This window comes from Cololabis saira, chromosome 4 (genome assembly GCF_033807715.1).
Source record: "Cololabis saira isolate AMF1-May2022 chromosome 4, fColSai1.1, whole genome shotgun sequence".
In the NCBI taxonomy this organism is placed as follows: domain Eukaryota; kingdom Metazoa; phylum Chordata; class Actinopteri; order Beloniformes; family Belonidae; genus Cololabis; species Cololabis saira.
In genome coordinates, this window is record NC_084590.1 from 50,009,295 (window position 1) to 50,036,017 (window position 26,723).

The window sequence follows — 26,723 nt, forward strand, 5'->3', positions numbered from 1 at the left end:
TCTGCAGATTAATCGGAAGGTTCGAGGGTTTTCCAGGATGTCCAGCCCGGCGAGGAGCGGGGACATCACCCACCTGAACGTGGGGGGGAAGAGGTGAGGCCCCGGTTAGCCCCGGTTAGCAGCGGCTAGCAGCGGCTAGCAGCGGCTAGCAGCGGCTAGCAGCGGCTAGCAGCGGCTAGCAGCGGCTAGCAGCGGCTAGCAGCGGCTAGCAGCGGCTAGCAGCGGCTAGCAGCGGCTAGCAGCGGCTAGCAGCGGCTAGCAGCGGCTAGCAGCGGCTAGCAGCGGCTAGCAGCGGCTAGCAGCGGCTAGCAGCGGCTAGCAGCGGCTAGCAGCGGCTAGCAGCGGCTAGCAGCGGCTAACGCGCATGCGCCGATTATCGGACACTTCGAATCATCTTTTCTCCTTTAACTGGGTTTCTCACCTCTTTGTGTCTAAACTTCATTCCCCACAAACCAACAAATTGTTATTTTTGATTATTATTCAACTAGAATGTGGTGTAAAAGTTAATTTATTTCAATAATTCAACTAGAATATGGTGTAAAAGTTAATTTATTTCAATAATTCAACTAGAATATGGTGTAAAAGTTAATTTATTTCAATAATTCAACTAGAATATGGTGTAAAAGTTAATTTATTTCAATAATTCTACTAGAATATGGTGTAAAAGTTAATTTATTTCAATAATTCAACTAGAATATGGTGTAAAAGTTAATTTATTTCAATAATTCAACTAGAATATGGTGTAAAAGTAAACTTATTTCAATAATTCAACTTAAAAGGTGAAACTAATATATTACACAGTCTCATTACATGCAAAGCAAGATATGTTAAACCTTTATTTGTTATTATTTTGATGATTGAATTGTTTATTGATTTCATAGAGATTTTTTAATTTGGGGTTTTCATAAACTGAGCCATAATCACCAAAATTATAACAAATAAAGGCTTGAAATATCTCACTTTCAATGTAGTGGGAAAATAATATATTTGTTTCACCTTTAGTTGAATTTACTACCAATTAAGTTTTGCAATATATTCAAATTTTCTGACCTTCACCTGTTTATTATGACATAAATAAATAAGAGCATAATATTTGTCTGTATTTGGTTCAATACGGAACGCAACTTTTAATTCCCAATTACGGAACAATTCCGTATTTCAAGGGACGGATGGCAAGCCCACCTTTAACTGGGTTTCTCACCTCTTTGTGTCTAAACTTCATTCCCCACAAACCAACAAATTGGTATTTTTGAACTAAAACTCCAGAAATATGAAAGAAAGTTACATATTTGTACCAGAATTTAAAAGAAAAAGGGAAAAAAAAGCAAAGTTATGGGCGGTGTTTGCCTCATGTCCAACAATGGAATCAAGTTTATTTGTTCAATAATTCAACACAAGGTAATTCAAAGTGCTTTACATCAACATTAAAAGAGGCAAGAGATAATTAAACAGTAAATAACAAATACAATGAAATAAAATTATGAGAAAAGAAGGTAAAATAATAAAAAGCACAAGTTGCTGAAAACTAAGGAAATCAGGAAAACTGAGTTCAATATTAACGCTGCTACTTAAAACAAGCTGTAATAAACAGTCCGCGCGGCTAAATAGTGTATGTTTATACATGTTTTAATACATTTAATTAAAGGTTTATTTAATCTTAAATATGTTTCCATTTACGTGAGCGCCCGGTCAAGACTCCAAGCCAAGACTCGCTTTTTTTTTTATTATTAACCTTTATTTTACCAGGAAAATCCCTTGAGACTGAATCTCTTTTGCGAGGGAGACCTGGCCAAGAGGCTTTCTTAGCTTAGTTTAGTTTATTGTTTTGCACAGTTTTAAAGGTATACAAGAAAATATCAAAGATAAATACTATACGGTGCAGGAAGAGGCAAAAAACCCAATGGGCTTATTTGAAGCCACTGAAGTTATTAAAATTTCATGTGTTATAAAGAACACAAGATTAACATACAAAAACAAAAAGTATAACTACAAAAGTGATGGCAAACTAATAATGCAATATATAAATAATAAAGAATAAAGACAAAAAAATAAGTGTGTGAGTGTGCATTCATGGGATATTGCTTTTACAACTTATATTACTTATATTGACTCCTGAGCAAATAAGACTAACGGTAGAAATGATCATGTCTCTATGAGTGAAACACAAAAAACAAAAACAAAAAGAACATGGAAACATGAACAACAATACGTTAGGAAAACAGTTACAAAACAGCAGTCAAGTTCCTTCAAACATCTTTATTAACATTTCAAAGAGGAAGAGTCTTTGCCAGGTGGGAAAAATCATTCCACAATTTAGTCCCTAAATCTCACCGAACATTGACGTCTGAAGTGATAAATTTAGGAGGATGAAGATCTGATGAAGATTTAATTTAAAGTAAGTCTGGAACTATCCAGGAATATTCCCTTCACTTCAGTTTATCTTATAAATAAAAATGCATATCTGAAAAATCTTGCTATCATAAATAGTAAGAATGTGGAGTTTGTGAAATAAAGGAGTAGATGAAGCGAGTGACTCTGATCCAGTTGAAATCCTAACAAAACGTTTCTGTAGGACCAGAATTCAGACCATCTTCTCAATTTCCTTCGTTTTTCTCAAAAACACCTGATATAAAGTTGTTTTTTTATTTTAATTTTTTATTAACACACGGTATAAACAACAACAAAAGACGACATGGAGTTACAATGATGTGTGTGTGAGTGATTATAATATAAAGTAATATATGTAATACTATAATAGCATATACTAATATCCTAATATAACAATCATTTTTATAATATTATAACAAAATTATATCACCATACTATAATATACAACAATATAATAATACTATAGTTTAACATCCCATGAGATCTCATAATATAATAATACATTATTAAATAGTATATCATGATAATGCCAAGAATAATTATTAGAATTAGAATTGGTCATATATACCAGTGTTTCCCCTAGAATTTTTTTCAGGCCCGGTGGTACCACCGAAAAAACCCTAAACAGACGAGGCGCGTGGGGCGGCATATTGGACATGTGACATGCAGCAATATAACAAAGTTTTACATTAAAAATCATTGTGGGCCTATATTGCTGAATGATATCACTTCAATGAAATCATTAGGTAAACCCTCCAGAAAAACGCGGGCAAAAATCCTTGATTCTGCGGGCTAAAATCCTTGATTCTGCGGGCTAAAATCCTTGATTCTGCGGGCTAAAATCCTTGATTCTGCGGGCTAAAATCCTTGATTCTGCGGGCTAAAATCCTTGATTCTACGGGCTAAAATCCTTGATTCTGCGGGCTAAAATCCTTGATTCTGCGGGCTAAAATCCTTGATTCTACGGGCTAAAATCATTGATTCTGCGGGCTAAAATCATTGATTATGCGATTAAATGTGTTTTTATGTGCTTTTATGCGGTGAAATTGCGGAATATGCTGGAAGTTGCGGGAAGTCGTGGAATATGCGGAAAGTTGCAAAATATGCGAAATATGCAGGAAGTTGCGGATTCGGCGCTGAGCTCCAATTCCCTCTTAAATTCAGCGGGCTGTCTCGTCTGATCTGAGGTCGTAGGAGAAAAAAAAAGGAGAGCGCGGGTGGAGAGGAGAGGGGCGGTGGCAGCCCGGAGGCCGGCCGTCTCTCTCCCTCCAGCCCGCGGCTCAGTGCTCGGGTGATTGCCGGGCGCACCCGGCGCGGCGAGGGGGACGAGACAGAGCTCCGTCACCCCATACGTCCGCCGCCAAGATCCCCCAGTGGATGGGAGCTCCGCCTCCGCCGGCCCTCGCAGGCGCAGTGGTGCGCGCTCAGCGCGGATCCTGAGTCCACCGGCAGCCGCGCCCACCGCGCAAGCGGGGGGCTGGACGGAGACGGCACTCCCTTTTTCCTCTCACCCCGCGGGTGAGAGCTGCTGTTTGGGGGGTGGCGGTTTCTGCGAGGGGTGCGGAGGTCCCCGGACGGGTCCCGCACGTCGCGACCGGGCGTCCCGACATGTCACTCACAACACTCCCCCCTTTTTCCAAACTTTATGCGAAAATGTGCGGCGATGATGCGGTGAAATCAAGCGAGCCCCGCATAATTCTAGGGCTGAAACGATTCCTCGAATGATTCGAGTAATTCGATTACAAAAAATGATAGGGGAATTTTCTCTGCCCCGAGGAATCGTTTAATTTATTTATTTATTATTTTTTTTCGTTCAATTTCACCAGCTCAAAGCCTCGTATTACGCCCGGACCACATTTAATGCGACACAACGCGCTGACGCTGCGCCATACATCCATGCGCTGCGCACGTTAAAGGGGGGAGAAAGAGGCGGCGGATATGTTTGTTTAGTAACATGCCGTGTTCAGGCAGTCTGCAATGGCCCAGACGGGAGACACATGTAGTTCAGTGCTTAACTTTTATTTTTAATCCACGCTATATTCTTCTGGTCCGTTCCCCTATGTTCCCCCTCTAAAGCCAAAATTATTGTTCCGCGTTAAACCATAAATCAGCCGGTATATAAACCTCTGTTCCCGCTACAGTTTTAACTAAAAGAAAAGGCAGAAAATGTCAGAAAAATAAAAAGGTAATAAAGCTAACTGGGTAGTTTTCATTTCATTTTATCTCTGTAGTCATTCATGGATAAAACAAGCAGCACTGGTGCCTAATGTGCTCCAATACAGCAGGAATCATAATTTTATTTTGAACACTGCCAAAACTCTAACTTAAAACTTAACTACAACTTAAAATTTGCTTGACACAAATGAAAGTTCAATTGAAACACGTGGGAAAAACACTATATGTCTGATATCAGGTGTATTGGCATTTTTAGGTTAGAAATAAGAACATTTCTTGGTAAAATCCTTAGTTTTTTGAGTGAAGGCAGTGAATTTGGTCAACTGGTGTAAGTTCAGGGTTTTTAAATGCACAGCCATGAACCTACTGTATTATATAATTTAGTCTTGATGTCAATTAACTATGGAGGATTTTTTGTGCCAAAATTAAATAAATAAATACATCATTAATTAATTAAATTGGGAATGAAATATATCATTAATTAATTAAATGTGTCATTAATTAATTAAAATTAGAATGAAATATGTCATTAATTAATTAAAATACAATTCATTTTAAGTAAAAATATATATTTATTGTTTCAGCATTTAATTAATTAATGACACATTTAATTAATGATTTCGTGTTGCGTGTGAATCATGAAATGTAAAACTGCATTTAATTAATTAATGACACATTTAATTAATTAATGACACATTTAATTAATGATTTCGTGTTGCTGAATCATGAAATGTAAATGTAAAACTGTCAGTTTCACTCGTCAAACTCAGTGGGCGGATTCCAAACACCTGATTGGTTCCCCTGCACATCAAGTCAAGGCAAATCAAATCCACATAATGGATTGTTGCAGGGCTCCGGGACACATTCCGATAAACTAGGGCCGCGTTCAGACTGCAGGCAAATCTGATTCATATCTGATTCCTTCTCATATCCGATTTTCAGGGCTGACTGTCCACACTGTTTTTAGCAATTGGCTCTGTTCAGACTGGGCCATATCATTGACTGATCTGACGGGTTGCCGTAGCAACGACGTCGGAGCGGAGGCGTCACCCAGCGCGTGTATTGTGTGAAGTCATGTATTTCTTTTATAAAAAAATCCCAAAATATCTGTACCGTTTCTGATTGGGTCGGCACTGCGCATCATTTTTAGACATAACAATGAACGCATACCGCCGTGTCTCGGCGGAGGAACCGACGTCCCAGCAAAATGAGAAACAGAGAAAAGTGTTCAGAACAAAACCACAGGCAAACTAACAAACCAACCAACAAAGCTCAGAGTTAACAAAACGAACCAGAAATATTACAACTATAATAATATATAATAATTATATAATATATATATATATATATATATATATATATATATATATATATATAATTATAATACAACTCTATTAAAATAGAAAACATGTTATTATTGCAGGTTTAACATAGGTTTTGAGCATATGGGTATTATATTTCCATCATTAGGCAGAACCCCTATGACAGAATCATCACTGTCTTGTTCTATCTAATGACAGAATTATCACTGTTTCAGCAGGTCTCTTAGGTTTATAATTCAGATTAATTTTCGTTTACATATAACATTGTTTGTAGTCATTTTAGTGCAATTTAAAGCTTATTTCTACAAATAAAATCAGCACTGTAGGCAGCGATCTTGGACCAGCGGCCACTCTGATTGGTCCAGCACGCTCACGTGACAATGTCGAAGCACTTTGTGTCAACTCCGCCTCTGGAAATAGTTCCACTTTTAAAACGTCGTTTGTGAAGCCAGTTTCCCGAGATCGGACTTCGACGACTAGATAAATGCTTGGCATCAATAGCTGTATATGTTGAAGTGAATGGCATGAGATAATATGTCGTGCGCACGAGATACAGTAAGTCGCATGCGCGAGATAAAAAGTCGTGCGCACGAGATAACAATAATAATTTCCAAGTCACCTCCAGGGCTCCGTACAGACTAGAGCAGGGGTTCCCAACCTTTTTTGAGCCAAGGACCAGCAGAAGTATAAACAAAAAGCTCAGGGACCGGTTGACAATTTATGTCAATTTTAATAAACATTTTAGAAAAAAACTATGCATTTTAAAATGCAGGCTATCATCAGCGACGTTAGCTGATGTTGTGGCCTTTAAAACTTGCTTCTGCAAATGTAACTCACGTTTTTTCCTTTCGAAAAAATCCACTGGTTTGTCTTTGAGAGAAGGATGTTTTGTATTTAAGTGTCTTTGAAGCTTGGATGGCTTCATTGCTTCATTGGCGAGCGTTTCTCCACATAAAATACATAGTGGGTTTGGCGCCTCCAAATCGCCCGTTGCAACAAATCCGTATTTTATATACATAATGTCGTACTTGCGATTAAAGCTTTTGCTTTTCTTTTTGGTAGGATTTTCTACTTGTTCATCACCATTTCTTTTACTGGAACAACCAGTAAAGAAACGGCTCATGGAGGTTTGCTGAGGTCCGCTCATCTCTGCAGCTGACTGAACCTAACCTGCATACAGCACCTGTGCATTGCGCTGTTCAGTCCGGTCTGGTACCAGAACTTATTGTCCGCCAAGCCATGACAGGGCTGCCACTCAAAGAAACACATTTCGATTTATACAAGTTTTGGATGAAATTATATGACAAAAAAATGCAAAAATTGTTTTCTTAAATTTAGTATGAGGTTGCTTTAATTATGTTGTAAATTATAATAAACACGAGAAAGATGGGTACTTCAATGAAAAATAGATATTTTATTCAACTTTGCTGCTGTTCATACAAAAAGTAAATAAAAAACAACAATTTTTTTTCAAAGATTTTCACTTGAAATAAGTAGAAAAATCTGAGATTTTTTTGCTTGTAATGAGAAGATAAATCTTGTTCCACTGGCAGATTTTCCTACTTATTTCAAGTGAAAATTGACTTGAAACAGGTGAAAATTGTCAAATGAGTTATTTTTCTGGTGTTATTTTTCTGGTGATGACTCCAAATGTTGAAATAGCAGTAAAACCACATTCATTGATGAAATGACATAAGGGATGGAAAGGAGGGATGGCAGTTTTACAGGGGGGATGATTTGGACCATTTTTATTTCAGGGGGGGGGATGATTCTGACCGTTTTTATTTCAGGGGGGGATGATTTGGACCGTTTTTATTTCAGGGGGGATGATTTGGACCGTTTTTATTTCAGGGGGGATGATTTGGACCGTTTTTATTTCGGGGGGGGGGGGATGATTTGGACCGTTTTTATTTCAGGGGGGGATGATTCTGACCGTTTTTATTTCAGGGGGGGATGATTTGGACCGTTTTTATTTCAGGGGGGGATGATTTGGACCGTTTTTATTTCAGGGGGGGATGATTCTGACCGTTTTTATTTCAGGGGGGGATGATTCTGACCGTTTTTATTTCAGGGGGGGATGATTTGGACCGTTTTTATTTCAGGGGGGGATGATTTGGACCGTTTTTATTTCAGGGGGGGATGATTCTGACCGTTTTTATTTCAAGGGGGGATGATTTGGACCGTTTTTATTTCAGGGGGGGATGATTTGGACCGTTTTTATTTCGGGGGGGGGGATGATTTGGACCGTTTGTATTTCAGGGGGATGCTGGCTTTAGTTCTTCTGAGGAGGAGACGAGCAGCAGCAGCAAGGAGGGTCCATGAAATCCTCATGAGAAGACTTGAGAAGATTTGGGGGAATCCAGGCTCGTTGGAGCTACAGCTCCATGATGACCAGGTCTACTTCAGATTGAACAGGGAGCAGTTTGACAGCCTGTTGGGGAGTGGGTCCTCAGCAGGATGACAACCATCTTCTCTCCTATTGGTCGCACCGGGATGCCCTCACAGCGCGGTGAAATTAAAACATGTTCAATTCAGGCGCAGGCAGGTGAAACGCCCGTGTCAGGTGGCCTCTCGCGCGCGCCGAGCTCGCCAGCAGAGCGGTCCACCTTGCGCTGCGGCAGCACATGCACAATGAATGGGAAAGCCGGCGGCGGTCCCGCTTTGCGCCCTCTATGTGAAAGGGGCTTAATACTGTTGGCCCCTGAAGGTTACATTTGGCCCCATAATGGCCCCTGTTTCAGAAAAATCCTAGAACCCCCAGTGCCAAGTTTTGTTACCCGCAACTGCGCTGACACGCAAAAAAAAGAAAAGCTGCTGAGACCCTGTCGTGCAGCGCTGCTCTCGGCAGAGATTGTATGAGGTGAAGTGAAGTGAGATGCCTCACTTCATTGGGAAAAAAACGTCTGGTGACAATTTTGATTATCGCTTTTTTGTCGACAACGTCGGCGAATCATTGCAGCCCTAATTATGATCGGAACACAAGCCATTCCACGGCCCGGTAGTAACGGCTCTACGGACCGGTACCGGTCCGGGGACCGGGGGTTGGGAATCACGGGACTAGAGTACTAGAGTAGTACTCTAGTACAGACCAAAGCAGTGGATTCCACTAGATTTGCGTTAGCTCCGCCCACTGAGTTTGACGAGTGAAACTGACAGTTTTACATTTACATTTCATGATTCAGCAACACGAAATCATCATTAATTAAATGTGTCATTAATTAATTAAATGTGTCATTAATTAATTAAATGCAGTTTTACATTTCATGATTCACACGCAACACGAAATCATTAATTAAATGTGTCATTAATTAATTAAATGCTGAAACAATAAATATATATTTTTACTTAAAATGAATTGTATTTTAATTAATTAATGACATATTTCATTCTAATTTTAATTAATTAATGACACATTTAATTAATTAATGATATATTTAATTCCCAATTTAATTAATTAATGATGTATTTATTTATTTAATTTTGGCACAAAAAATCCTCCATAATTAACATCTAACATCTTATATATATTTATAATTGCTCTTTAACTAAACAAATATATGTTTTATCCGATTACTCGATTAATCAATGGAATTTTCAGTAGAATACTCGATTACTAAAATATTCGATAGCTGCAGCCCTACATAATTCGCATATTCAGCGCGGACATATGCAATATTAACCCCAGTAAAAGTGATTTTTCTGCACCAGACATTGAAATCCACGGAAGGTCTGCAGTGTTTCCTCTAGGAATTTTTTCAGCAGTGGGGGCATGCTTCCCGGGGGGGCGGCGGCGGTGTAAATGTACGGCGTACACAAATAACCACTTGACAGCAAATGTAACTTTCAAAACCTATTTATTGGCTTTTATCCCTGAACTTTTGAAGAACAATCCCTGAACAAAAAATAAATGTTACTTCAACTTCAACTCTAACCAGTTGAAAATGTAAAAAATAAATATATAAATATATAAAATCCTTGGCTTTTTAAAGAATAGCTCTAAGGCTCTGTTGTAGGGAAATTCTCCCAGAGGTGGCCCATTGATGCTTAGCAGGTAGAGAGATGTGGCGATGGTGCATTTGCAAAAAAAAAAAAAAAAAAATTTTTTTTTTTTTTTTTTTTTTTTAATAGAATAAAATTTTCAGGCGTGGCGGCTATGATTTAGCAGTGGCGGGCCGCCACTGCTGAATGAATGTAGAGGAAACACTGGTCTGTAAATCCACGGACAGCCGTGAAATCCGCAAAAAATTCCGCGATCACGGAATCGCGGATTCCTGGAGGGTCTAATTAGGCTTAATCTAACCTTTTAACCAAAGTGTCATGGGCCTGAAAGGCTGCAGTGTGCTGGTCTGACCCCATATGAGCATTGATCTTTTCTAGATATTTCAGAGGGATCTCTATGAAAACCCTCTGGTCATCTTTTAACGGCTGCTTGTGCTGACGGCATATGCCACAAAACATCCCTATTCACAATTGAGATTATATCAGTTATAAATAATTTAAACATTGTAGAAGTTTTTTTTCCCGTTTTTGTTATAACAGAGTTGCATGCATTTGACTGGGGAAAAAATAAACCTTTAGTGGTTCTAGTGGAAAGACAATCTATTGTCTGTGTTATTTTCATCATTATTGCTTACCAAAAAAAGAAGCTCAATCAGAACAAAAATGTAAGCTAAACAACAAATTGGAAATTTACCATAGGGAGTGTGGTACAACCAAGGGCTGTATTTATGGTTATTAAGCAATTCAGGATCCCAGCCAGATGTTTAAATGCGTTGTTTTTTACTGGGTCACCAGTCGGACCGGTGTCAGCGACGGTAAAGGCTGATTTATGGTGCGCGTCACACCAACGCAGAGCCTACGCCGTAGTGTAAGCGGCGACGCACGCCGTACGGTTCGCGTCGCCGTCGATTTAACACGGAACCATAATTCAGGCTACGCTGCAGTCTGTCTGCGCTGATACTGACACACCGGGTCGGAGCGGATTTGGTCATGATGTTTAAACTGTATTTTGTGATTAATAAGCACGGTTTTTAATTATTTTGCGTTGGATCAATGTACTCTCCCTTCATTTATTTTCCGTGGCTCCGGAGTCTGGCAGAAACATTTCTTGTTGTCTGTCGCCCGCGATATTTTTTCTTTTTTTGACGGCGCCATAGTTAGATAGCTACAAACTTTATACATCCCATAATATGCCCGCGCTCTCAGGAGCGGTACTCGCATTGTTACGAGGCAACGAAGCAGGTTCACGTTGCAGAACAGTGCTGCGCAGAGGCGCTCCTAAACGTCAATGATGATTGATTTATGAATGAATGGATATGCCGCTTATTTTTGGCATATTACTTTTTTTTTAGGCCTGGCGGGGCGTCTCGTTGGCCTGGCGGCCCCGCCAGGCCTATACAATGGTAGGGGAAACACTGTATATATTGGTGTCAAAAACACCTGATGTAAAGTTGTTAAAAGTTAGAGAATGTTTCCACCTAAATGACAAAATCCCCAGAGAAATGGTTAAATCATGACTGATCCGTTCTGGATGGAAACCAAGTAAAAGTTAGACGGAAACTGCTGGTTTTTCAGAATGTGGGGTTAATTCTGACCCGGCTGGGTTTATATTGAGTTATACGATTGGTTGACGGTTCTGGGGGGGACTGGACCGGACCGGGGTCAGACCGGGACCAGATCAACCTCACCCTGTCCCGTGTATTTCAGGTTCAGCACGTCCCGCCAGACGCTCACCTGGGTTCCAGACTCCTTCTTCTCCAGGTGAGTCCAGTCTCTGCAGCTACTGAGCATGCTCACAGGGAAAGGGGCGTGGCTTGAGTCCAGCTGAGTCTCTGCAGCTACTGAGCATGCTCACAGGGAAAGGGGCGTGGCTTGAGTCCAGCTGAGTCTCTGCAGCTACTGAGCATGCTCACAGGGAAAGGGGCGTGGCTTTCTACCCAGAATAACACGGGTGTTCCTCACGTCCACCCAGAGGAAGGAAATGGTTAGGGAGGGTTAAGAAGCTCGTCTGGGGGGCGACCCGGGTGCTCCTGGTCCAGAGATACGGGGCGCTAACATCCTGGCCGGTGGGGAAGACCCGGACACTCCCAACCGGTGAGGAAGACCCGGACACTCCCAACCGGTGAGGAAGACCCGGACACTCCCAACCGGTGAGGAAGACCCGGACACTCCCAACCGGTGAGGAAGACCCGGACACTCCCAACCGGTGAGGAAGACCCGGACACTCCCAACCGGTGAGGAAGACCCGGACACTCCCAACTGGTGAGGAAGACCCGGACACTTCTAACCGGTGAGGAAGACCCGGACACTTCTAACCGGTGAGGAAGACCCGGACACTTCTAACCGGTGAGGAAGACCCGGATACTTCCAACTGGTGAGGAAGACCCGGACACTTGTAACCGGTGAGGAAGACCCGGACACTCCCAACCGGTGAGGAAGACCCGGACACTTGTAACCGGTGAGGAAGACCCGGACACTCCCAACCGGTGAGGAAGACCCGGACACTTCTAACCGGTGAGGAAGACCCGGACACTCCCAACCGGTGAGGAAGACCCGGACACTTCTAACCGGTGAGGAAGACCCGGACACTCCCAACCGGTGAGGAAGACCCGGACACTCCCAACCGGTGAGGAAGACCCGGACACTTCCAACCGGTGAGGAAGACCCGGACACTCCCAACTGGTGAGGAAGACCCGGATACTTCTAACCGGTGAGGAAGACCCGGACACTCCCAACCGGTGAGGAAGACCCGGACACTTCTAACCGGTGAGGAAGACCCGGACACTTCTAACCGGTGAGGAAGACCCGGACACTCCCAACCGGTGAGGAAGACCCGGACACTTCTAACCGGTGAGGAAGACCCGGACACTCCCAACCGGTGAGGAAGACCCGGACACTCCCAACCGGTGAGGAAGACCCGGACACTTCCAACCGGTGAGGAAGACCCGGACACTCCCAACTGGTGAGGAAGACCCGGATACTTCCAACCGGTGAGGAAGACCCGGACACTCCCAACCGGTGAGGAAGACCCGGACACTTCTAACCGGTGAGGAAGACCCGGACACTCCCAACCGGTGAGGAAGACCCGGACACTTCTAACCGGTGAGGAAGACCCGGACACTTCAGTTCCGCAGTGTGGCGGCGGTTCATCGTCCACATAAATTGATGCTTTTTATTTTTATTTTGCACATTGGCTCTTTTTGCACGTCGTTGTTTCTGTCCCCGATCTCTGAAAGTCGTATCTTCTGCTGCTGTAGTGGATTATTAAAACATTTAATCTTCTGCTGTAGTGGATTATTAAAACATTTAATCTTCCTGCTGTAGTGGATTATTAAAACATTTAATCTTCTGCTGCTGTAGTGGATTATTAAAACATTATATCTTGGGTGTATTTGTTACTAACTGGATCAGAACTGTCTAACTCCTCCTTGTCCGTTTGTCTTCAGCCTCCTGAGCGGCCGCATCTCCACCCTGAAGGACGAGACCGGAGCGGTGAGTCCACCCCGTGTTCAGGTCTGGGCCGCCCCCCCTCGGTGGGACGACCCGTGTTCAGGTCTGGGCCGCCCCACCTCGGTGGGACGACCCTTGTTCAGGTCTGGGACGACCCTTGTTCAGGTCTGGGCCGCCCCCCCTCGGTGGGACGACCCGTGTTCAGGTCTGGGCCGCCCCCCCTCGGTGGGGACGACCCGTGTTCAGGTCTGGGCCGCCCCCCCTCGGTGGGACGACCCGTGTTCAGGTCTGGGCCCCCCCCTCGGTGGGGACGACCCGTGTTCAGGTCTGGGCCGCCCCCCCTTGGTGGGACGACCCGTGTTCAGGTCTGGGCCCCCCCCTCGGTGGGGACGATTTATCGTTTTCTGATCGAAATTGCGATTTCAGACAACGCGATCATGTGATCGCCAAAGCTGCGGTTTTTTGTAGTGCTCCATGCCGTCTCCCTACCATCCTGGTTCCGCGTTAAATCGACGCAGAGCCTACGGCGTATCGTACGGAGCGACGCGTACCCTACGCCGTAGGCTCTGCGTTGGTGTAACGCAGAACCATAAATCAGCGTTCAGAAGCGGCATGCTGCACGTGGACAGGTCACGCTAATCAATCAGTATCCGATCCTGCTCCACCCGCTCCTTGATTTCTGAAATGGCTTCAGCTGGAGCAGAAGCGGAGTTAGGGGATTTAATCCCCAAGAAAAACAGCACCTCGGTCATTTGGGAGTATTTGGGGTTTGAGGCTGCAGACGTGCTCCAGAAACAGGTACTGCCCCAAACCTGCCGCGCTAAAGTTGCAACATCCAGCGTGACCAACTTATACCGGCACTTGAAAAATCACCACAAATTTTTGCATGACAAAAAAAGTCAGGTGAAAAGTCTGGCGAAGATAATACCCAGGCCCATAGTAGCAAACAGACTACAATTACCGTATTTTCGCGACCATAAGGCGCACATTTTTTTTTTTTTTTTTTTTTTTTAAATGTGCCGGGCGCCTTAAGAAACGGTGCGCCGTGTCTATTACCTGAATTACGGTAATGTGAGGCCGGCCACCATGAGAACGGTAAAGGGAGAAGGGGGCGGGTGAAGCCCCCGTGAGTTGCGACGTGAATGAGACCATCCACTGAGCTGATTAATGCGTAAACAGATGATAAAGACTTTTAAGGATTTGCTTGATGTGTAAAGTGAAATAAAATACAATCAAACTAAGTTTTGCTCCGCTCTATTTAAATAAGCACACGTTAAAGGTTAAAGCCTCGTGATGCGCGCTGCTGCAGCCGACTTCCTGGTTCCCAAAGCGGTCCGATGACCTGGTTCCCGGCAGCTTTGCGAGCAGAGATTTCTGGGGTCTGTCTCAGGTCAGATCAGCTTCACTCTCCGAGATTTGCAGCCAAATCTGTCGGTTACAAACCGACATGCGCGGGTGTGTATTCGCGGCGCGACACACACAGATTCTCATGTATGTGGTGCTGGACTGGCGCAGCTGATGGACAGAAACCTATGGGGATTTTTAAAAGAAAAACTTTGCATAAGACGTTTCCAGCCGGAGTCATTATAAGGACGAATGAAAAGGGGGGGCTGGATGAAGGGATGATGATCAAGAAGCTGAGACAGGTCTGGAAATTCGGACTGGCGCAGCTGAATCAGCGGAGCTCGTGTCGGATACAACCCGGTACCGGCTCCCCGACAGCGCGTGTGTGAGCGGGTCCAGCGCGGCGGAGCGGAGGAGGACCAGCGCGGCGGTCCCGGGACGCGGGACCCGGGACCGCCGCGGGACCAGCGCGGGGTGGGGGGGGCGGACCGGGACCGGGACCCGGTCCAGCGCGAGGGAGCAGACGAGGAGCAGACCCGGTCCAGCGCGGGGGGGGGGGGGACGGAGCGGAGCGGGACCGGGGACCCGGGACCGCCGCGGTCGGGATCCGCAGCACAACGGGGTATGAAAAGTTTATTTAGTCTTGTGCTTGCCTGCCACGCTGATGGACAGAAACTGCCGGCTATGGTGATTTTTAAAAGAAAGGCGTTGCCTAAACAGACTTTTCCAGCCAGAGTGAAATGAAAAGGGCTGGATGGATGAGGAGATGATCGGGTGGCTGAGACAGGTTTATGTGCAGCGCCCCGGTGGTTTTTTTTTTAATTCTTTAATGCAGAAACAGAATATGAACCTTTTGAAGGGTTTGATTGATGTGAAAAGTGAAATAAAATATCAAACTAAGTTTTGCTTCCGCTCTGTTTTTAGCGCGTGTGTGCAGCTCCGTCTACAGAGACGGCGCCTTTTGGGTCGGTGCGCCGTATGTGTGTTTTAAAACCAAAAATGACACACAAAACTGAGGGTGCGCCTTTCCACACAGTGCGCCATATGGTCGCGAAAATACGGTACAACATGTTTTGCCAGTGTAACGCCGTATGAGAAGAGCAGCCGAAGACTGTTAACACGGTCACCAAAGACGGATTTAAAAACCTCCTCCGCCATCAAAGCTATGGAACTTAATCAATGGACCAGACTTCAATGTTTTGGACACAGGCTGCATCTTGCAATTGGTAAGTGTAAGAGTGTGTGTGTGTTTGGTAATCTATTCATTCATACGGATTTAATATGATGATGTCTGTGTGCGTATTACTTTCAGTATAGTTTTTCTCTTAATGTTTTTCTTTGAAGCTCTTACAAATACCTAGTTTGAATAATTAATATTATAATAACAGATTTATCATCAATAGTAGATGATGAATACTGTTATGTGCTTTTTTTCATTGATTTCCTTACTGTCTATAATAAGAATTTCTTGGATTTACTTTGTTCTCTTGCTAGAAAATCTGCCTTGCAAAGTTTACCATTATTATCCTTACATTTTCAGGCTGTAATTCTCATTTGTTGTTTATGTTCTTTTTTTTTGTCCAGAAAATGCTGTTAAAGATGATGCAAGAGTTAAACGGCCAACAGGACTTTGCAAACAGGTGGTTGGTGTCTTCTCTCATAGCTGGAAAAAGAAGATGGCACTGAAAAAGGCACAGCAATAATTACATTTACCAGAGCACTCGCTGATAACAGAGTGTCCGACAAGATGGGGCTCAAGGCAAAAAATGATGGGGAGGGTGTTGGAGCAGCAGAGCCGCCTGGGAGATTTGCGAGGCCCTGTGCGAAATGGCGGGGGGGACCTCGCGCGTGAGCGCGCAAAATTTTTGGGTTTTTCGGGTTGGATCGGGTGTCTATATGCGCAATTTTCAAAATTATCAAAATACTGGATACCTTCCCCTGCCTCATCATCATCTCTTGCCTCGACGAGTTTGTTCCAACTCCACCGTCTGGATCAGAGCAGCTTGTGTCTGCGCTTGGTCTGATCAGTTGTATTGAACAACAGACACGCACATCATTGCACATATATTTATTGATATGCACAGACTAGTACACATTTAGGTCTGTAATGGAACGTGTCTGTTGATATTTATAAGGGGAAAAACAAAAACGAAAAAAAAAAAAAAAAAACGCCCCATAGCGCGAGGCCCCGTGCGGTCGCACGGTTCGCACACCCCTTGCGGCGGCCCTGGAGCAGAGCAAGGCGTTGTCTCAGGTTCTGTCTGAAGACAAGAAGACGCGTCACTTGGTCCCCACTTGGCAGGACACAGATGTCCTTGAATGGATAAACAATGCCCTTGCTCCTCTTCAGGAGTTTACAGATGCCCTGTCCGGTGAAGCCTATGTAAGTGTGTCATACCTGAAGCCAGTTCTCCATCTCCTGAGAACTGAGAACTTTCCTGGATCCTAGATTCCAGACTGACTACATAAGTGCAGAGAATGTCCCAGACATCAAAGAAAGAGTGAAGATTGAAATGGAACAGGTGGCACGAAAGGTAGCTTGTCCTGTTTCTTTGTGTCGTTTAGTAATACAAAATGCCATATCAATAAAAGTGATATTTACATATTACATTTTTAGTGTTTACATAGCATTCCCAATTGCTCTAAATCACATCAGACTGCAGAACTTTGACAGCTCTTATCTCTGTGTTTTGCAGGAAAAGAGGGCTGGTGTCAGCACCACAGATCCCCCAGGGTGCAGCAGAGGCAGCGCCATCCACCACAGGGAAGGGAAAGCTTCTTCAAGAGCAAGGCTGTCCCTCCTTCCACTATGCAGATGGAGGATGCTATTAAAGCTGAACTGGACAACTACCTGATGACTCCTACTATTGATGGAGAGGAAGATCCACTGGCCTGGTGGAGAGTGCACAATGTTAACTTTCCATGGCTGAGCAAACTGGCTGGTAAATTCCTGTGCATACCAGCTACCAGTTCCCATCAGAGAGACTGGTTAGTGCTAGTGGCAATGTTGTCACATGTCAGCGCTCATGTCTGAAAAAACCACCAAAAGTTGACATGCTGGTTTTCTGGACAAAAAATCTGTAAAGAGTGATGTAGAGATGTCAGGGAAGCAAGTATTATTGTTGATGTATTACTTTTTGAGATTTTGTTTGTTCTGCACTTCACCCTGACTTGTGGTGCCCTTTTTAAAAAAGATATTAGCTATTTTTGCTATATTGTTTACAGAATAGATGTGCAGTATTTGGGTGCTGCTGAGCCATAAATGAATAACCCACCTTTTGTGATGTCTGACATATGTTTCAGAAGGGAAGAGGTAGGGTCATTTTATTTTAGTAAGAGTTTTATAACCATTACTTTTCAATTTCACTTACTGTAAAAAGACAGTCCAGGTTTCTTAATGTAAGTACTTTAACTGCTGCTATAGATGTTGATAAGCTAGCTCCCTTGAGCCATTAAAGACTGACCTTGACCCAAACCTACTTGAATGTAAGGCTGTTGGGCAGGATCATTTGGGAATTGTTGAATTTTGTTTTTCTTATTACTTATTTAACATTGTCTTTTTTTTTTTACTTGTTTTGTATTTTATTTAACTTAAAACAATTAAGGATTTTTTTCACTAAGTTAAGACTTTATAGAATGTACATGCATGTTTCTTGTAAATAAATACATTTGAAATAAATTCTTAACTTTAGTTTTCATTCTTGCATTAGACTAATGGCATTTAATGTTTTGAAGGTACGATGTAAATTTTGTCATGTTTGTAAATTTACTGTACATGGTGAATATTGCACTGAAGCTTGATTTGAAGAAAATCGTGAATGAAATCGAAATCGCAATATCTGCCAGAAAAATCGCAATATGAACTTTTACTAAAATCGTTCAGCCCTAGCCCTGTCTGTCTTCCATTTAAAGTGGCGTGGCATGATGGTTTCTGGTCTAAAATTCAAAATGTCACATCATTTCGGTGATAAAATGTAAGAATGCAATGTACATATTACAGTAACATAATACTTTAATAATAATAATAAGTGGGTGAAGTTGAGCCACTGACTGGCTCAACATCCCCCAGGCCTTTTGGCTAAAATTACCCCACCCCTGCCATTTTAACAAACTTGTATCATCCAGCAGTTTAGAGCTAACATCATGCTAAAAGTATAGCCTCATATTATAACTTCCTAATCCACTAACACATATGTGAGATTTGTTCAAACTTGTCTTTAATTGTTCAGACGCAAGAATCACGACTCCTTGAACATGAAAAATTCACTTTGAACGGCAAAAAACTGTTTTTTGAACTTAAATATGCTTACCACTTACTCGATCAGCCTCTCTCCATCACAGGGTGAGTACAATGGATGACTCTTTTCTGCTATCAGGCACCATTACTTTGGAACCAACTTCCAATCTGGGTTAAGGAGGCTGACACCACCTCCACCTTTAAAACTAAACTTAAAACCTTTCTGTTTAGTAAAGCTTATAGTTAGTGTTAAGTAAACCTCTAGCTGGTGTTGGTAAATCTCTAGGTAGTGTAAACTCTAGTGTGATAGAGTCAGTAGTCATAGTCGCAGCTATAGAACAAAACTATAATAGTTAGTCTCAAATATAGCTTCGCGGTAGATATGCTGCTATAGGCTTATGCTGCAGGGGGCACCGACATGATCCGCTGGGCGGTGCCTCTCACCCTTCTTCTCCTCTCCTTTTCCCTGCCTCTCTTCTCCATTACCATTTTTATTTATTATAAATATCTCATAGCTATCATTTTTGTCCATTGTTCCTGTAGTTTCTTGTGCCGGCCCCCCTTTTTTCTCTTTTGTGTATGTTTGCAGGCCGGAGCCTCAGGAGCTGCGTTCTGGCCTGTGTTCCCGGCCCTCCCCCCCCTCTGGTCATCCCATTGCTTCTTCCACCTGCCTACGTGGATGTCTGCTGTTGCTGCTTCCGCCTGCCTGCACCCCCCCCCCCCCTCTGGTCATCCCGCTGCTGCTTCCACATGACTGTTGTGTGCTGCTGACGCCCCCCCCCCCTCTGGTCATCCCGCTGCTGCTTCCACATGACTGTTGTGTGCTGCTGACGCCCCCCCCCCCCCCACCTCTGGTCATCCCGCTGCTGCTTCCACCTGCCTGCTGTGTGCTGTCGACGTCCCTGACCCCCCAGTCTGGCCTTCGGCAGGAGGGTCCCCCCTTATGAGCCTGGTCCTGCTCAAGGTTTCTTCCCTCCTAAAGGGGAGTTTTTCCTTGCCACTGTTTGGCTTAAGGCTTTTCTCCCACTAAGGGAGTTTTTACCTGCCATTGTTTATATAATAATTGCTCGGGGGTTTATGTTTATGTTTATGTTTATGTTCATGTTCTGGATCTCTGGAAAGCGTCTAGAGACAACATCTGTTGTATTAGACGCTATATAAATAAAATTGAATTGAATTGAATTGAAACTCTTCAAACACACGTGGTCACGTGACCAAATTTGTCTATGGTTGTTCATAAACAAGGGGTGGCTCAACTTCCCCACATGCTCAAATCACCCCGATCTCCCCTACCCGGCCTTCTTGGAGTCCCTGGAAGGGGTACTGGATAGTGCTCCAACTGGGGACTCCATGGTTCTACTGGGAGGAGTACTGGATAGTGCTCCAACTGGAGACTCCATGGTTCTACTGGGAGGAGTACTGGATAGTGCTCCAACTGGGGACTCCATTGTTCTACTGGGAGGAGTACTGGATAGTGCCCCAACTGGGGACTCCATTGTTCTACTGGGAGGAGTACTGGATAGTGCTCCAACTGGGGACTCCATTGTTCTACTGGGAGGAGTACTGGATAGTGCTCCAACTGGGGACTCCATGGTTCTACTGGGAGGAGTACTGGATAGTGCTCCAACTGGAGACTCCATGGTTCTACTGGGAGGGGTACTGGATAGTGCTCCAACTGGAGACTCCATGGTTCTACTGGGAGGAGTACTGGATAGTGCTCCAACTGGGGACTCCATTGTTCTACTGGGGGACTTCAACGTTCACGTGGGCAATGAAAGTGATAGCTGGAGAGGCGTGATTGGGAGGAACGGCCTCCCCGATCTGAACCCGAGCTGTGTTTTGTTGTTGGACTTCTGTGCTAGTCACAGTTTGTCCATAACGAACACCATGTTCAGGCATAAGGGTGTCCATCAGTGCGCGTGGCACCAGGACACCCTAGGCCGGAGGTCAATGATCGACTTTGTTGTCGTTTCATCTGACCTTCGGTCGCATGTCTTGGACAATCGGGTGAAGAGAGGGGCTAAGCTGTCAACTGATCACCACCTGGTGGTGAGTTGGATGCGCTGGCGGAGGAGGAGGTTGGACAGACCGGGCAGACCCAAACGGATTGTGAGGGTCTGTTAGGAATGTCTGGCTGAGCCCTCTGTCAGGGACAGCTTCTCTCGGATCCCGGGGGAGGCGGGGGACATCGAGTCCGAGTGGACCATGTTCTCTGCCTCCATTGTCGCCGCGGCGGCTCGAAGTTGTGGACGCAAGGTCTCTGGTGCCTGTCGTGGCGGCAATCCTAGAACCCGGCGGTGGACACCGGAAGTACAGGATGCCGTCAGACTGAAGGAGTCCTATCGGGCTATGTTGGCCGGTGGGACTCCTGACGCAGTAGATGGGTACCGGCAGGCCAAGTGAGCCGCGGCTCGGGCAGTCCTGGAGGCAAAAACCCGGGTCTGGGAGGAGTTCGGGGAGGCCATGGAGGAAGACTTTCGGTCGGCCTCGAGAAAATTCTAGCGGACCGTTTCGGCGCCTCAGAAGGGGGAAGCAGTACTCTGCCAACGTTTATGGTGTGGGTGGGGAGATGTTGACCTTGACTGGGGACATCGTCCGACGGTGGAAGGAATACTTCGAGGATCTCCTCAACCCGACTGACATGCCATTCTGTGGGGGGTGCTCAGTGAGTATGGAGTCCGGGACCCTCTATTAAGGGCTGTAATGTACTGTCCGGTCTCTTCATTGCCTGGAACACCTCCCTAGGGAGGCGTCCAGGAGAATCAGAATCAGAAAGCCTTTATTGTCACAGTACCCCAAGTGAGCACCGCAGCCGTTTCAGCGTGGCTCTCAAACCTGTTGACTGTGTTGGGGGGGCTGACAAGAGGAGGGGCCGAGGAAGGCGTTGACTTTGGAGGGAGGTGTGGTTATCAGCAAGTGTGTGTGAGCGGTAAGTCTGTGAAACTTCGCCCCAGAGCTGCTCTCAGCCAATGTCCTTGATGTTATCAGACGGCCCGGTACAGTTCTGATCCAGGTCCACAGATCCGGTACAGTTCTGATCCAGGTCCACAGACCCGGTACATTTCTGATCAAGGTCCACAGTCCCGGTACAGTTCTGATCCAGGTCCACAGACCCGGTACAGTTCTGATCCAGGTCCACAGATGTTCCTGGGAGAGGGGAGGGTTAGTGGGGGCAGAGTCCCTTGTTTTCATTCCACCAGGGAGATTGTGACTGGAGCAGCGGGCCAAGCTGCCCTGTCAAGGTCAGATTATAGAATCAACAATTATATTGAAAAGAAACAGGCAGACTCCAGTAAATAAATTTGCCTTGCCTTTTCCGTCTGCCTTAAGTCTCTGGTTCCTCAATGGCGATTCCAAACAGACGAATTGTGATCAATTCCCGCCAAGCCGAGCTTCCAACTTCTCCAAGATCCATCTTGCCAAAGAGCTCAAAGACCGCCGCTAGCCTGCGATTCTGTTCAAGAATCACATCCAGCTTGCGGTCTTACTGCTTCCCCCTTCTGAGGCACCAAACGGTCCTCCAGAATTTCCTCGAGGCCGACCGAAAGTCTTCCTCCATGCTCTCACCGAACTCCTCCCAGACCCGGGTTTTTGCCTCCAGGACCGCCCAAACTTGGTCCACTGGGACTCGATGTCCCCTGCCTCCCCTGGGATCTGAGAGAAGCTCGATGAATCCAGAATGTATGACATTTTTAGGGCCCAAGCACTTACAGTGCGAAGGCCCTATAGTATCTGTAGGATTTTTTTCTTTCTTTACTCTTTATTCCCAAATGAGAATTTATAAGGGAATTGATAAAAACCGAATCGTTAAGCACAATGAAAAATGGTTGGAAGATCTTATCAATACCCATCCCTATTAATGAACTATTTTGATGGTTTTCGTGTTAGTAGCTTTAACCATTTACACTTTTGATTTGACGTACCGAGATGTTTCATCAGAAGGTTTCTGGATGTCAATAACAGCACTGAGACAGACAGCACTTTATAGAAACTGAAAAGCTTTTGTGAGTCGGTCAACAAGATTATTTAATTTGTCTTCTCTGTCCTTACAGAAACTTAAAGGCAAAGAGAGACCCACAAGTTTTTGTTGTGATCACTGCAAGAAAGTCTTCACCACTTCATCAGGTCTGAGAAAACATAAGATGATTCACACTGGAGATAAACCGTTCACTTGTGATCAGTGTGGAGCAGCTTTTACCCAACGAGGTCATCTAAGGACTCACCAACATATTCACACGGGAGAAAAACCATTTAGGTGTGATCAATGTGGAGCAGCTTTTACCACATCAAGTTATCTAAGGACTCACCAACGTATTCACACTGGAGAAAAACTGTTTAGGTGTGATCAGTGTGGAGCAGCTTTTACTGAGTCAGGAAAGCTAAAGATTCACCAACGTATTCACACTGGAGATAAACCGTTTAGGTGTGATCAGTGTGGAGCAGCTTTTACCACATCAAGTGATCTAAGGATTCACCAACGTGTTCACACTGGAGATAAACCATTCAGATGTGATCGGTGTGGAGCAGCTTTTACCACATCAGGTAATCTAAGGACTCACCAACGTATTCACACTGGAGATAAACCGTTTAGGTGTGATCAGTGTGGAGCAGCTTTTACCACATCAGGTAATCTAAGGACTCACCAACGTATTCACACTGGAGAAAAACCGTTTAGGTGTGATCAGTGTGGAGCAGCTTTTACCCAACGAGGTCATCTAAGGACTCACCAACATACTCACACTGGAGATAAACCGTTTCGGTGTGATCAATGTGGAGCAGCTTTTACCACATCAAGTTATCTAAGGATTCACCAACGTTTTCACACTGGAGAAAAACCGTTTAGGTGTGATCAGTGTGGAGCAGCTTTTACCACATCAAGTGATCTAAGGACTCACCAACGTATTCACACTGGAGAAAAACCGTTTAGGTGTGAACAGTGTGGAGCAGCTTTTACTGAGTCAGGAAAGCTAAAGATTCACCAACGTATTCACACTGGAGACAAACCATTCAGATGTGATCAGTGTGGAGCAGCTTTTACCAGACAAAGTGATCTAAGGACTCACCAACGTGTTCACACTGGAGATAAACCGTTCAGATGTGAACAGTGTGAGGCAGCCTTTACCACATCAAGTCAGCTAAAGAAGCACCAACGTACTCACACGAGTGATAAACTCTAAAGATGTGATCAGTATGAAGTGTGGAATTGCAAAAAACATCTCAGCACAGCAAAAAAAGCAAAATAATCAGACAACGGCATACCTAAAACTTGAAAGACCGACATATGATGCCCCCTGGACACCTCCTGGGAAGGTGTTCCTGGCATGTCCCACCAGGAGAAGATCCAGGACACACCGGAGGGAATGTCTTTTGGCTGACCTGGGAACGTCTCTGGATCCCTCCAGAAGAGCTGGAGGAAATGTGTGGGGTGAGGGAAGTCTGGACATCTCTGCTCAGACTGCTGCCCCCGCTAACCAGTCCCACATCAAGTGGATGAAGATGGATGGATGGACAAAATCCATATATCTGCAAAAAGCACAAATTTATTGTAACATCATTCTGAGATACAGAATGTAATCTAACTATAGCATTAACTATTTCACAAATACTGCATTAGCACATCTCTAACATCTCTTCCTCCTCTCCACCCCGAGCCACTGCCACCACTGGCTGAAGTTTTGCTGCTGCAGGTTCATCCTATGATGTTTCTGTCGAGACACATTGTCACGGGAAGCTCCAGCTTCCTACCTCCTGCAGGGCTTCGAACTGGACTCAACACCTTTTGAAGTAGCTTCAACTTCCTACCCAGCTTCCTACCCCCCTGCAGTGACGACACCTGGGAAGTTGCTTCAAACAGACTTGAATCACGAGAACACCCTATGGGTAATTTATAAGTTAGTGACAGTCAGGCCAAATGCCCAATGGGGACATTTGGCCACAGATCACATCCAACTGTGAATTGCTTTTCGTCTGTCACTTGGCTTGTGTATTCCCTGCCTTTTTGCGCTTTGAATTTACTGTATAAAAGTCTTGACGTCGAGCCACTCTGAGTCAGCACACCAATTCAGACCTGATCTGTGCTGGTCATGCCCACCGCCGGCTACTGAATAAAACTCACTACACCACAAGCGGACTTCTGAACTGGTTTTTGATAAATTCCTCAACATTTCATACGTTTTTCCATGAATTTCACACAGATTATTTAGTGGACAGGAAGTCATCACCATTCATTTCACCAGTTGGACATCACAGAAGGAAACCTGCTGAATTAATCTTCCACAACCATTCGTGCTCGGTTGACTTTGTGCTTAAAGACTGACTGCTGTCAGTCGTCCAGGGTCATGAAATGGTTTCAAGAGCCAGTCCTGCAAAGGATAAGTAGAGTCTCCAAGAAGGAAATACCCAGCAGTCACTGTGTATTCCTGATGTGAGCTAGGAAGTTGTTCCTCCCACTGGCTAACTCCTGTGTATGTATTATATATGTAATCAACCATTTGTCCTTGAGAGCTGAACTTTCAGGATCGATTCCTTGAATGCTTTGCTAAATTTGCCCCTTTTAACATTTCTTTATATTTTGATGTTAAATCTACTGTTTTTGGCAATTTATGTACATTTAATTAATTTCAGTACCCTTTTACCTGAAGTCTCCATTAACACCAAACTTGACACAATGAATTTCTTTGGATTGTACTTGTCAAGCCTAACACGTTTGAGGACAATTTGTCAAAAAACGTAATCGTACAGGAATATATCATTTTTATATCATATTTATTAAAAAGATCATAACCGTGTTACCAGTCTGTATGGATATTTAGTAAAAAAAAACGTCAGATGTTCAAAAAGTTATTTGAACGTAGAAAGTTTTGGTCCTTCACTCACACATTAAGGCTGGTGGACGCACTTTTCTGAGGTTTGGTCCGTTGGCGACACTCACTGGTGATGCAGTGGAGTGCAGAATATGAGGAAACGTGACGTCATCAATAAGTTCACGACCACGTGAAGGACACGACAGACCTGGACCAGGACCAGGACCAGGACCTGGACGCAGGCCAGAACGCAGCTCCCGAGGCTCCGGCCTGCAAACATGCACAAAAGAAAAAAAAGGGGGGGCGGCACAAGAAACTACAGGAACGATGGACAAAAACGATAGCTATGAGATATTTATAATAAATAAAAATGGTAATGGAGAAGAAAGGAAGGGAAAAGTAGAGGAGAAGAAGGGTGAGAGGCACCGCCCAGCGGATCATGTCGGTGCCCCCTGCAGCATAGGCCTATAGCAGCTGTAGGGCGTCGCCAATATGCCCATATTAAAAAACGCAGCCATCTTTATGCAGCCACAATATTTTAAACCGTACATGTTCGTGATATCATTTTTATTATTGCTTTGATTTCTTTTTTTTATTCCATGCATTTAACTTTCATTTCATTTTTATTGATTGTTGTTTTTCTAGTTAATTAATTGTTTTATAATAAGTAGTATGCCATCAGAATTATTTGGGGTGTTCCGTTTACCATCTTTTGACACCTATATGTAAATAAATTCTGATTGATTTTTAATGAGTGGTTGTCGTTATTTTATGCAGATTTTGGTCACAATTGATTTGTTTGACAGAGCCTAGTGTTCGGATCTCACTCCTTCAATTATATTATAGGCTACTATACTTAAACCATAATCATATGAGACTGATTTTCTGCTGTTAAAAGTTATCATTTCCCTGAATTAAGGCCCAGGGTGGTGCCCCGAGGATTTTATTTATCATATTGGTCATTCAATTTGATAAATAGTCGACTTTATTAATTATTAATAATTA

The 26,723-nt window shown here is 44.1% G+C and overlaps 1 protein-coding gene across 2 annotated transcripts; it reads left to right on the forward strand.

The window, feature by feature from the left end:
- Positions 1 to 26,469, forward strand: LOC133442142 (zinc finger protein OZF-like). Of its 2 annotated transcripts, XM_061720096.1 has the most exons (5): positions 1 to 93; positions 11,592 to 11,645; positions 13,331 to 13,376; positions 22,968 to 23,040; positions 24,589 to 26,469. In XM_061720096.1, exons 1-5 carry the CDS (start codon positions 38 to 40, stop codon positions 24,696 to 24,698), a joined length of 339 nt encoding a protein of 112 aa, XP_061576080.1. In that variant the 5' UTR covers positions 1 to 37; the 3' UTR covers positions 24,699 to 26,469. The 2 variants fall into 2 exon arrangements, with proteins under 2 accessions (XP_061576080.1, XP_061576079.1); XM_061720095.1 differs by having other exon boundaries at positions 22,968 to 26,469.
- The last annotated feature ends 254 nt before the right edge of the window (positions 26,470 to 26,723 follow it).

Bases quoted from the DNA above. Each gene is read 5' to 3' on its own strand.
- LOC133442142 (XM_061720095.1), top strand. From the start codon at position 38: ATGTCCAGCCCGGCGAGGAGCGGGGACATCACCCACCTGAACGTGGGG. The intron at 94-11,591 runs GTGAGGCCCCGG...CGTGTATTTCAG, and splicing joins CTGAACGTGGGGGGGAAGAG to GTTCAGCACGTCCCGCCAGA. The intron at 11,646-13,330 runs GTGAGTCCAGTC...GTTTGTCTTCAG, and splicing joins CCAGACTCCTTCTTCTCCAG to CCTCCTGAGCGGCCGCATCT.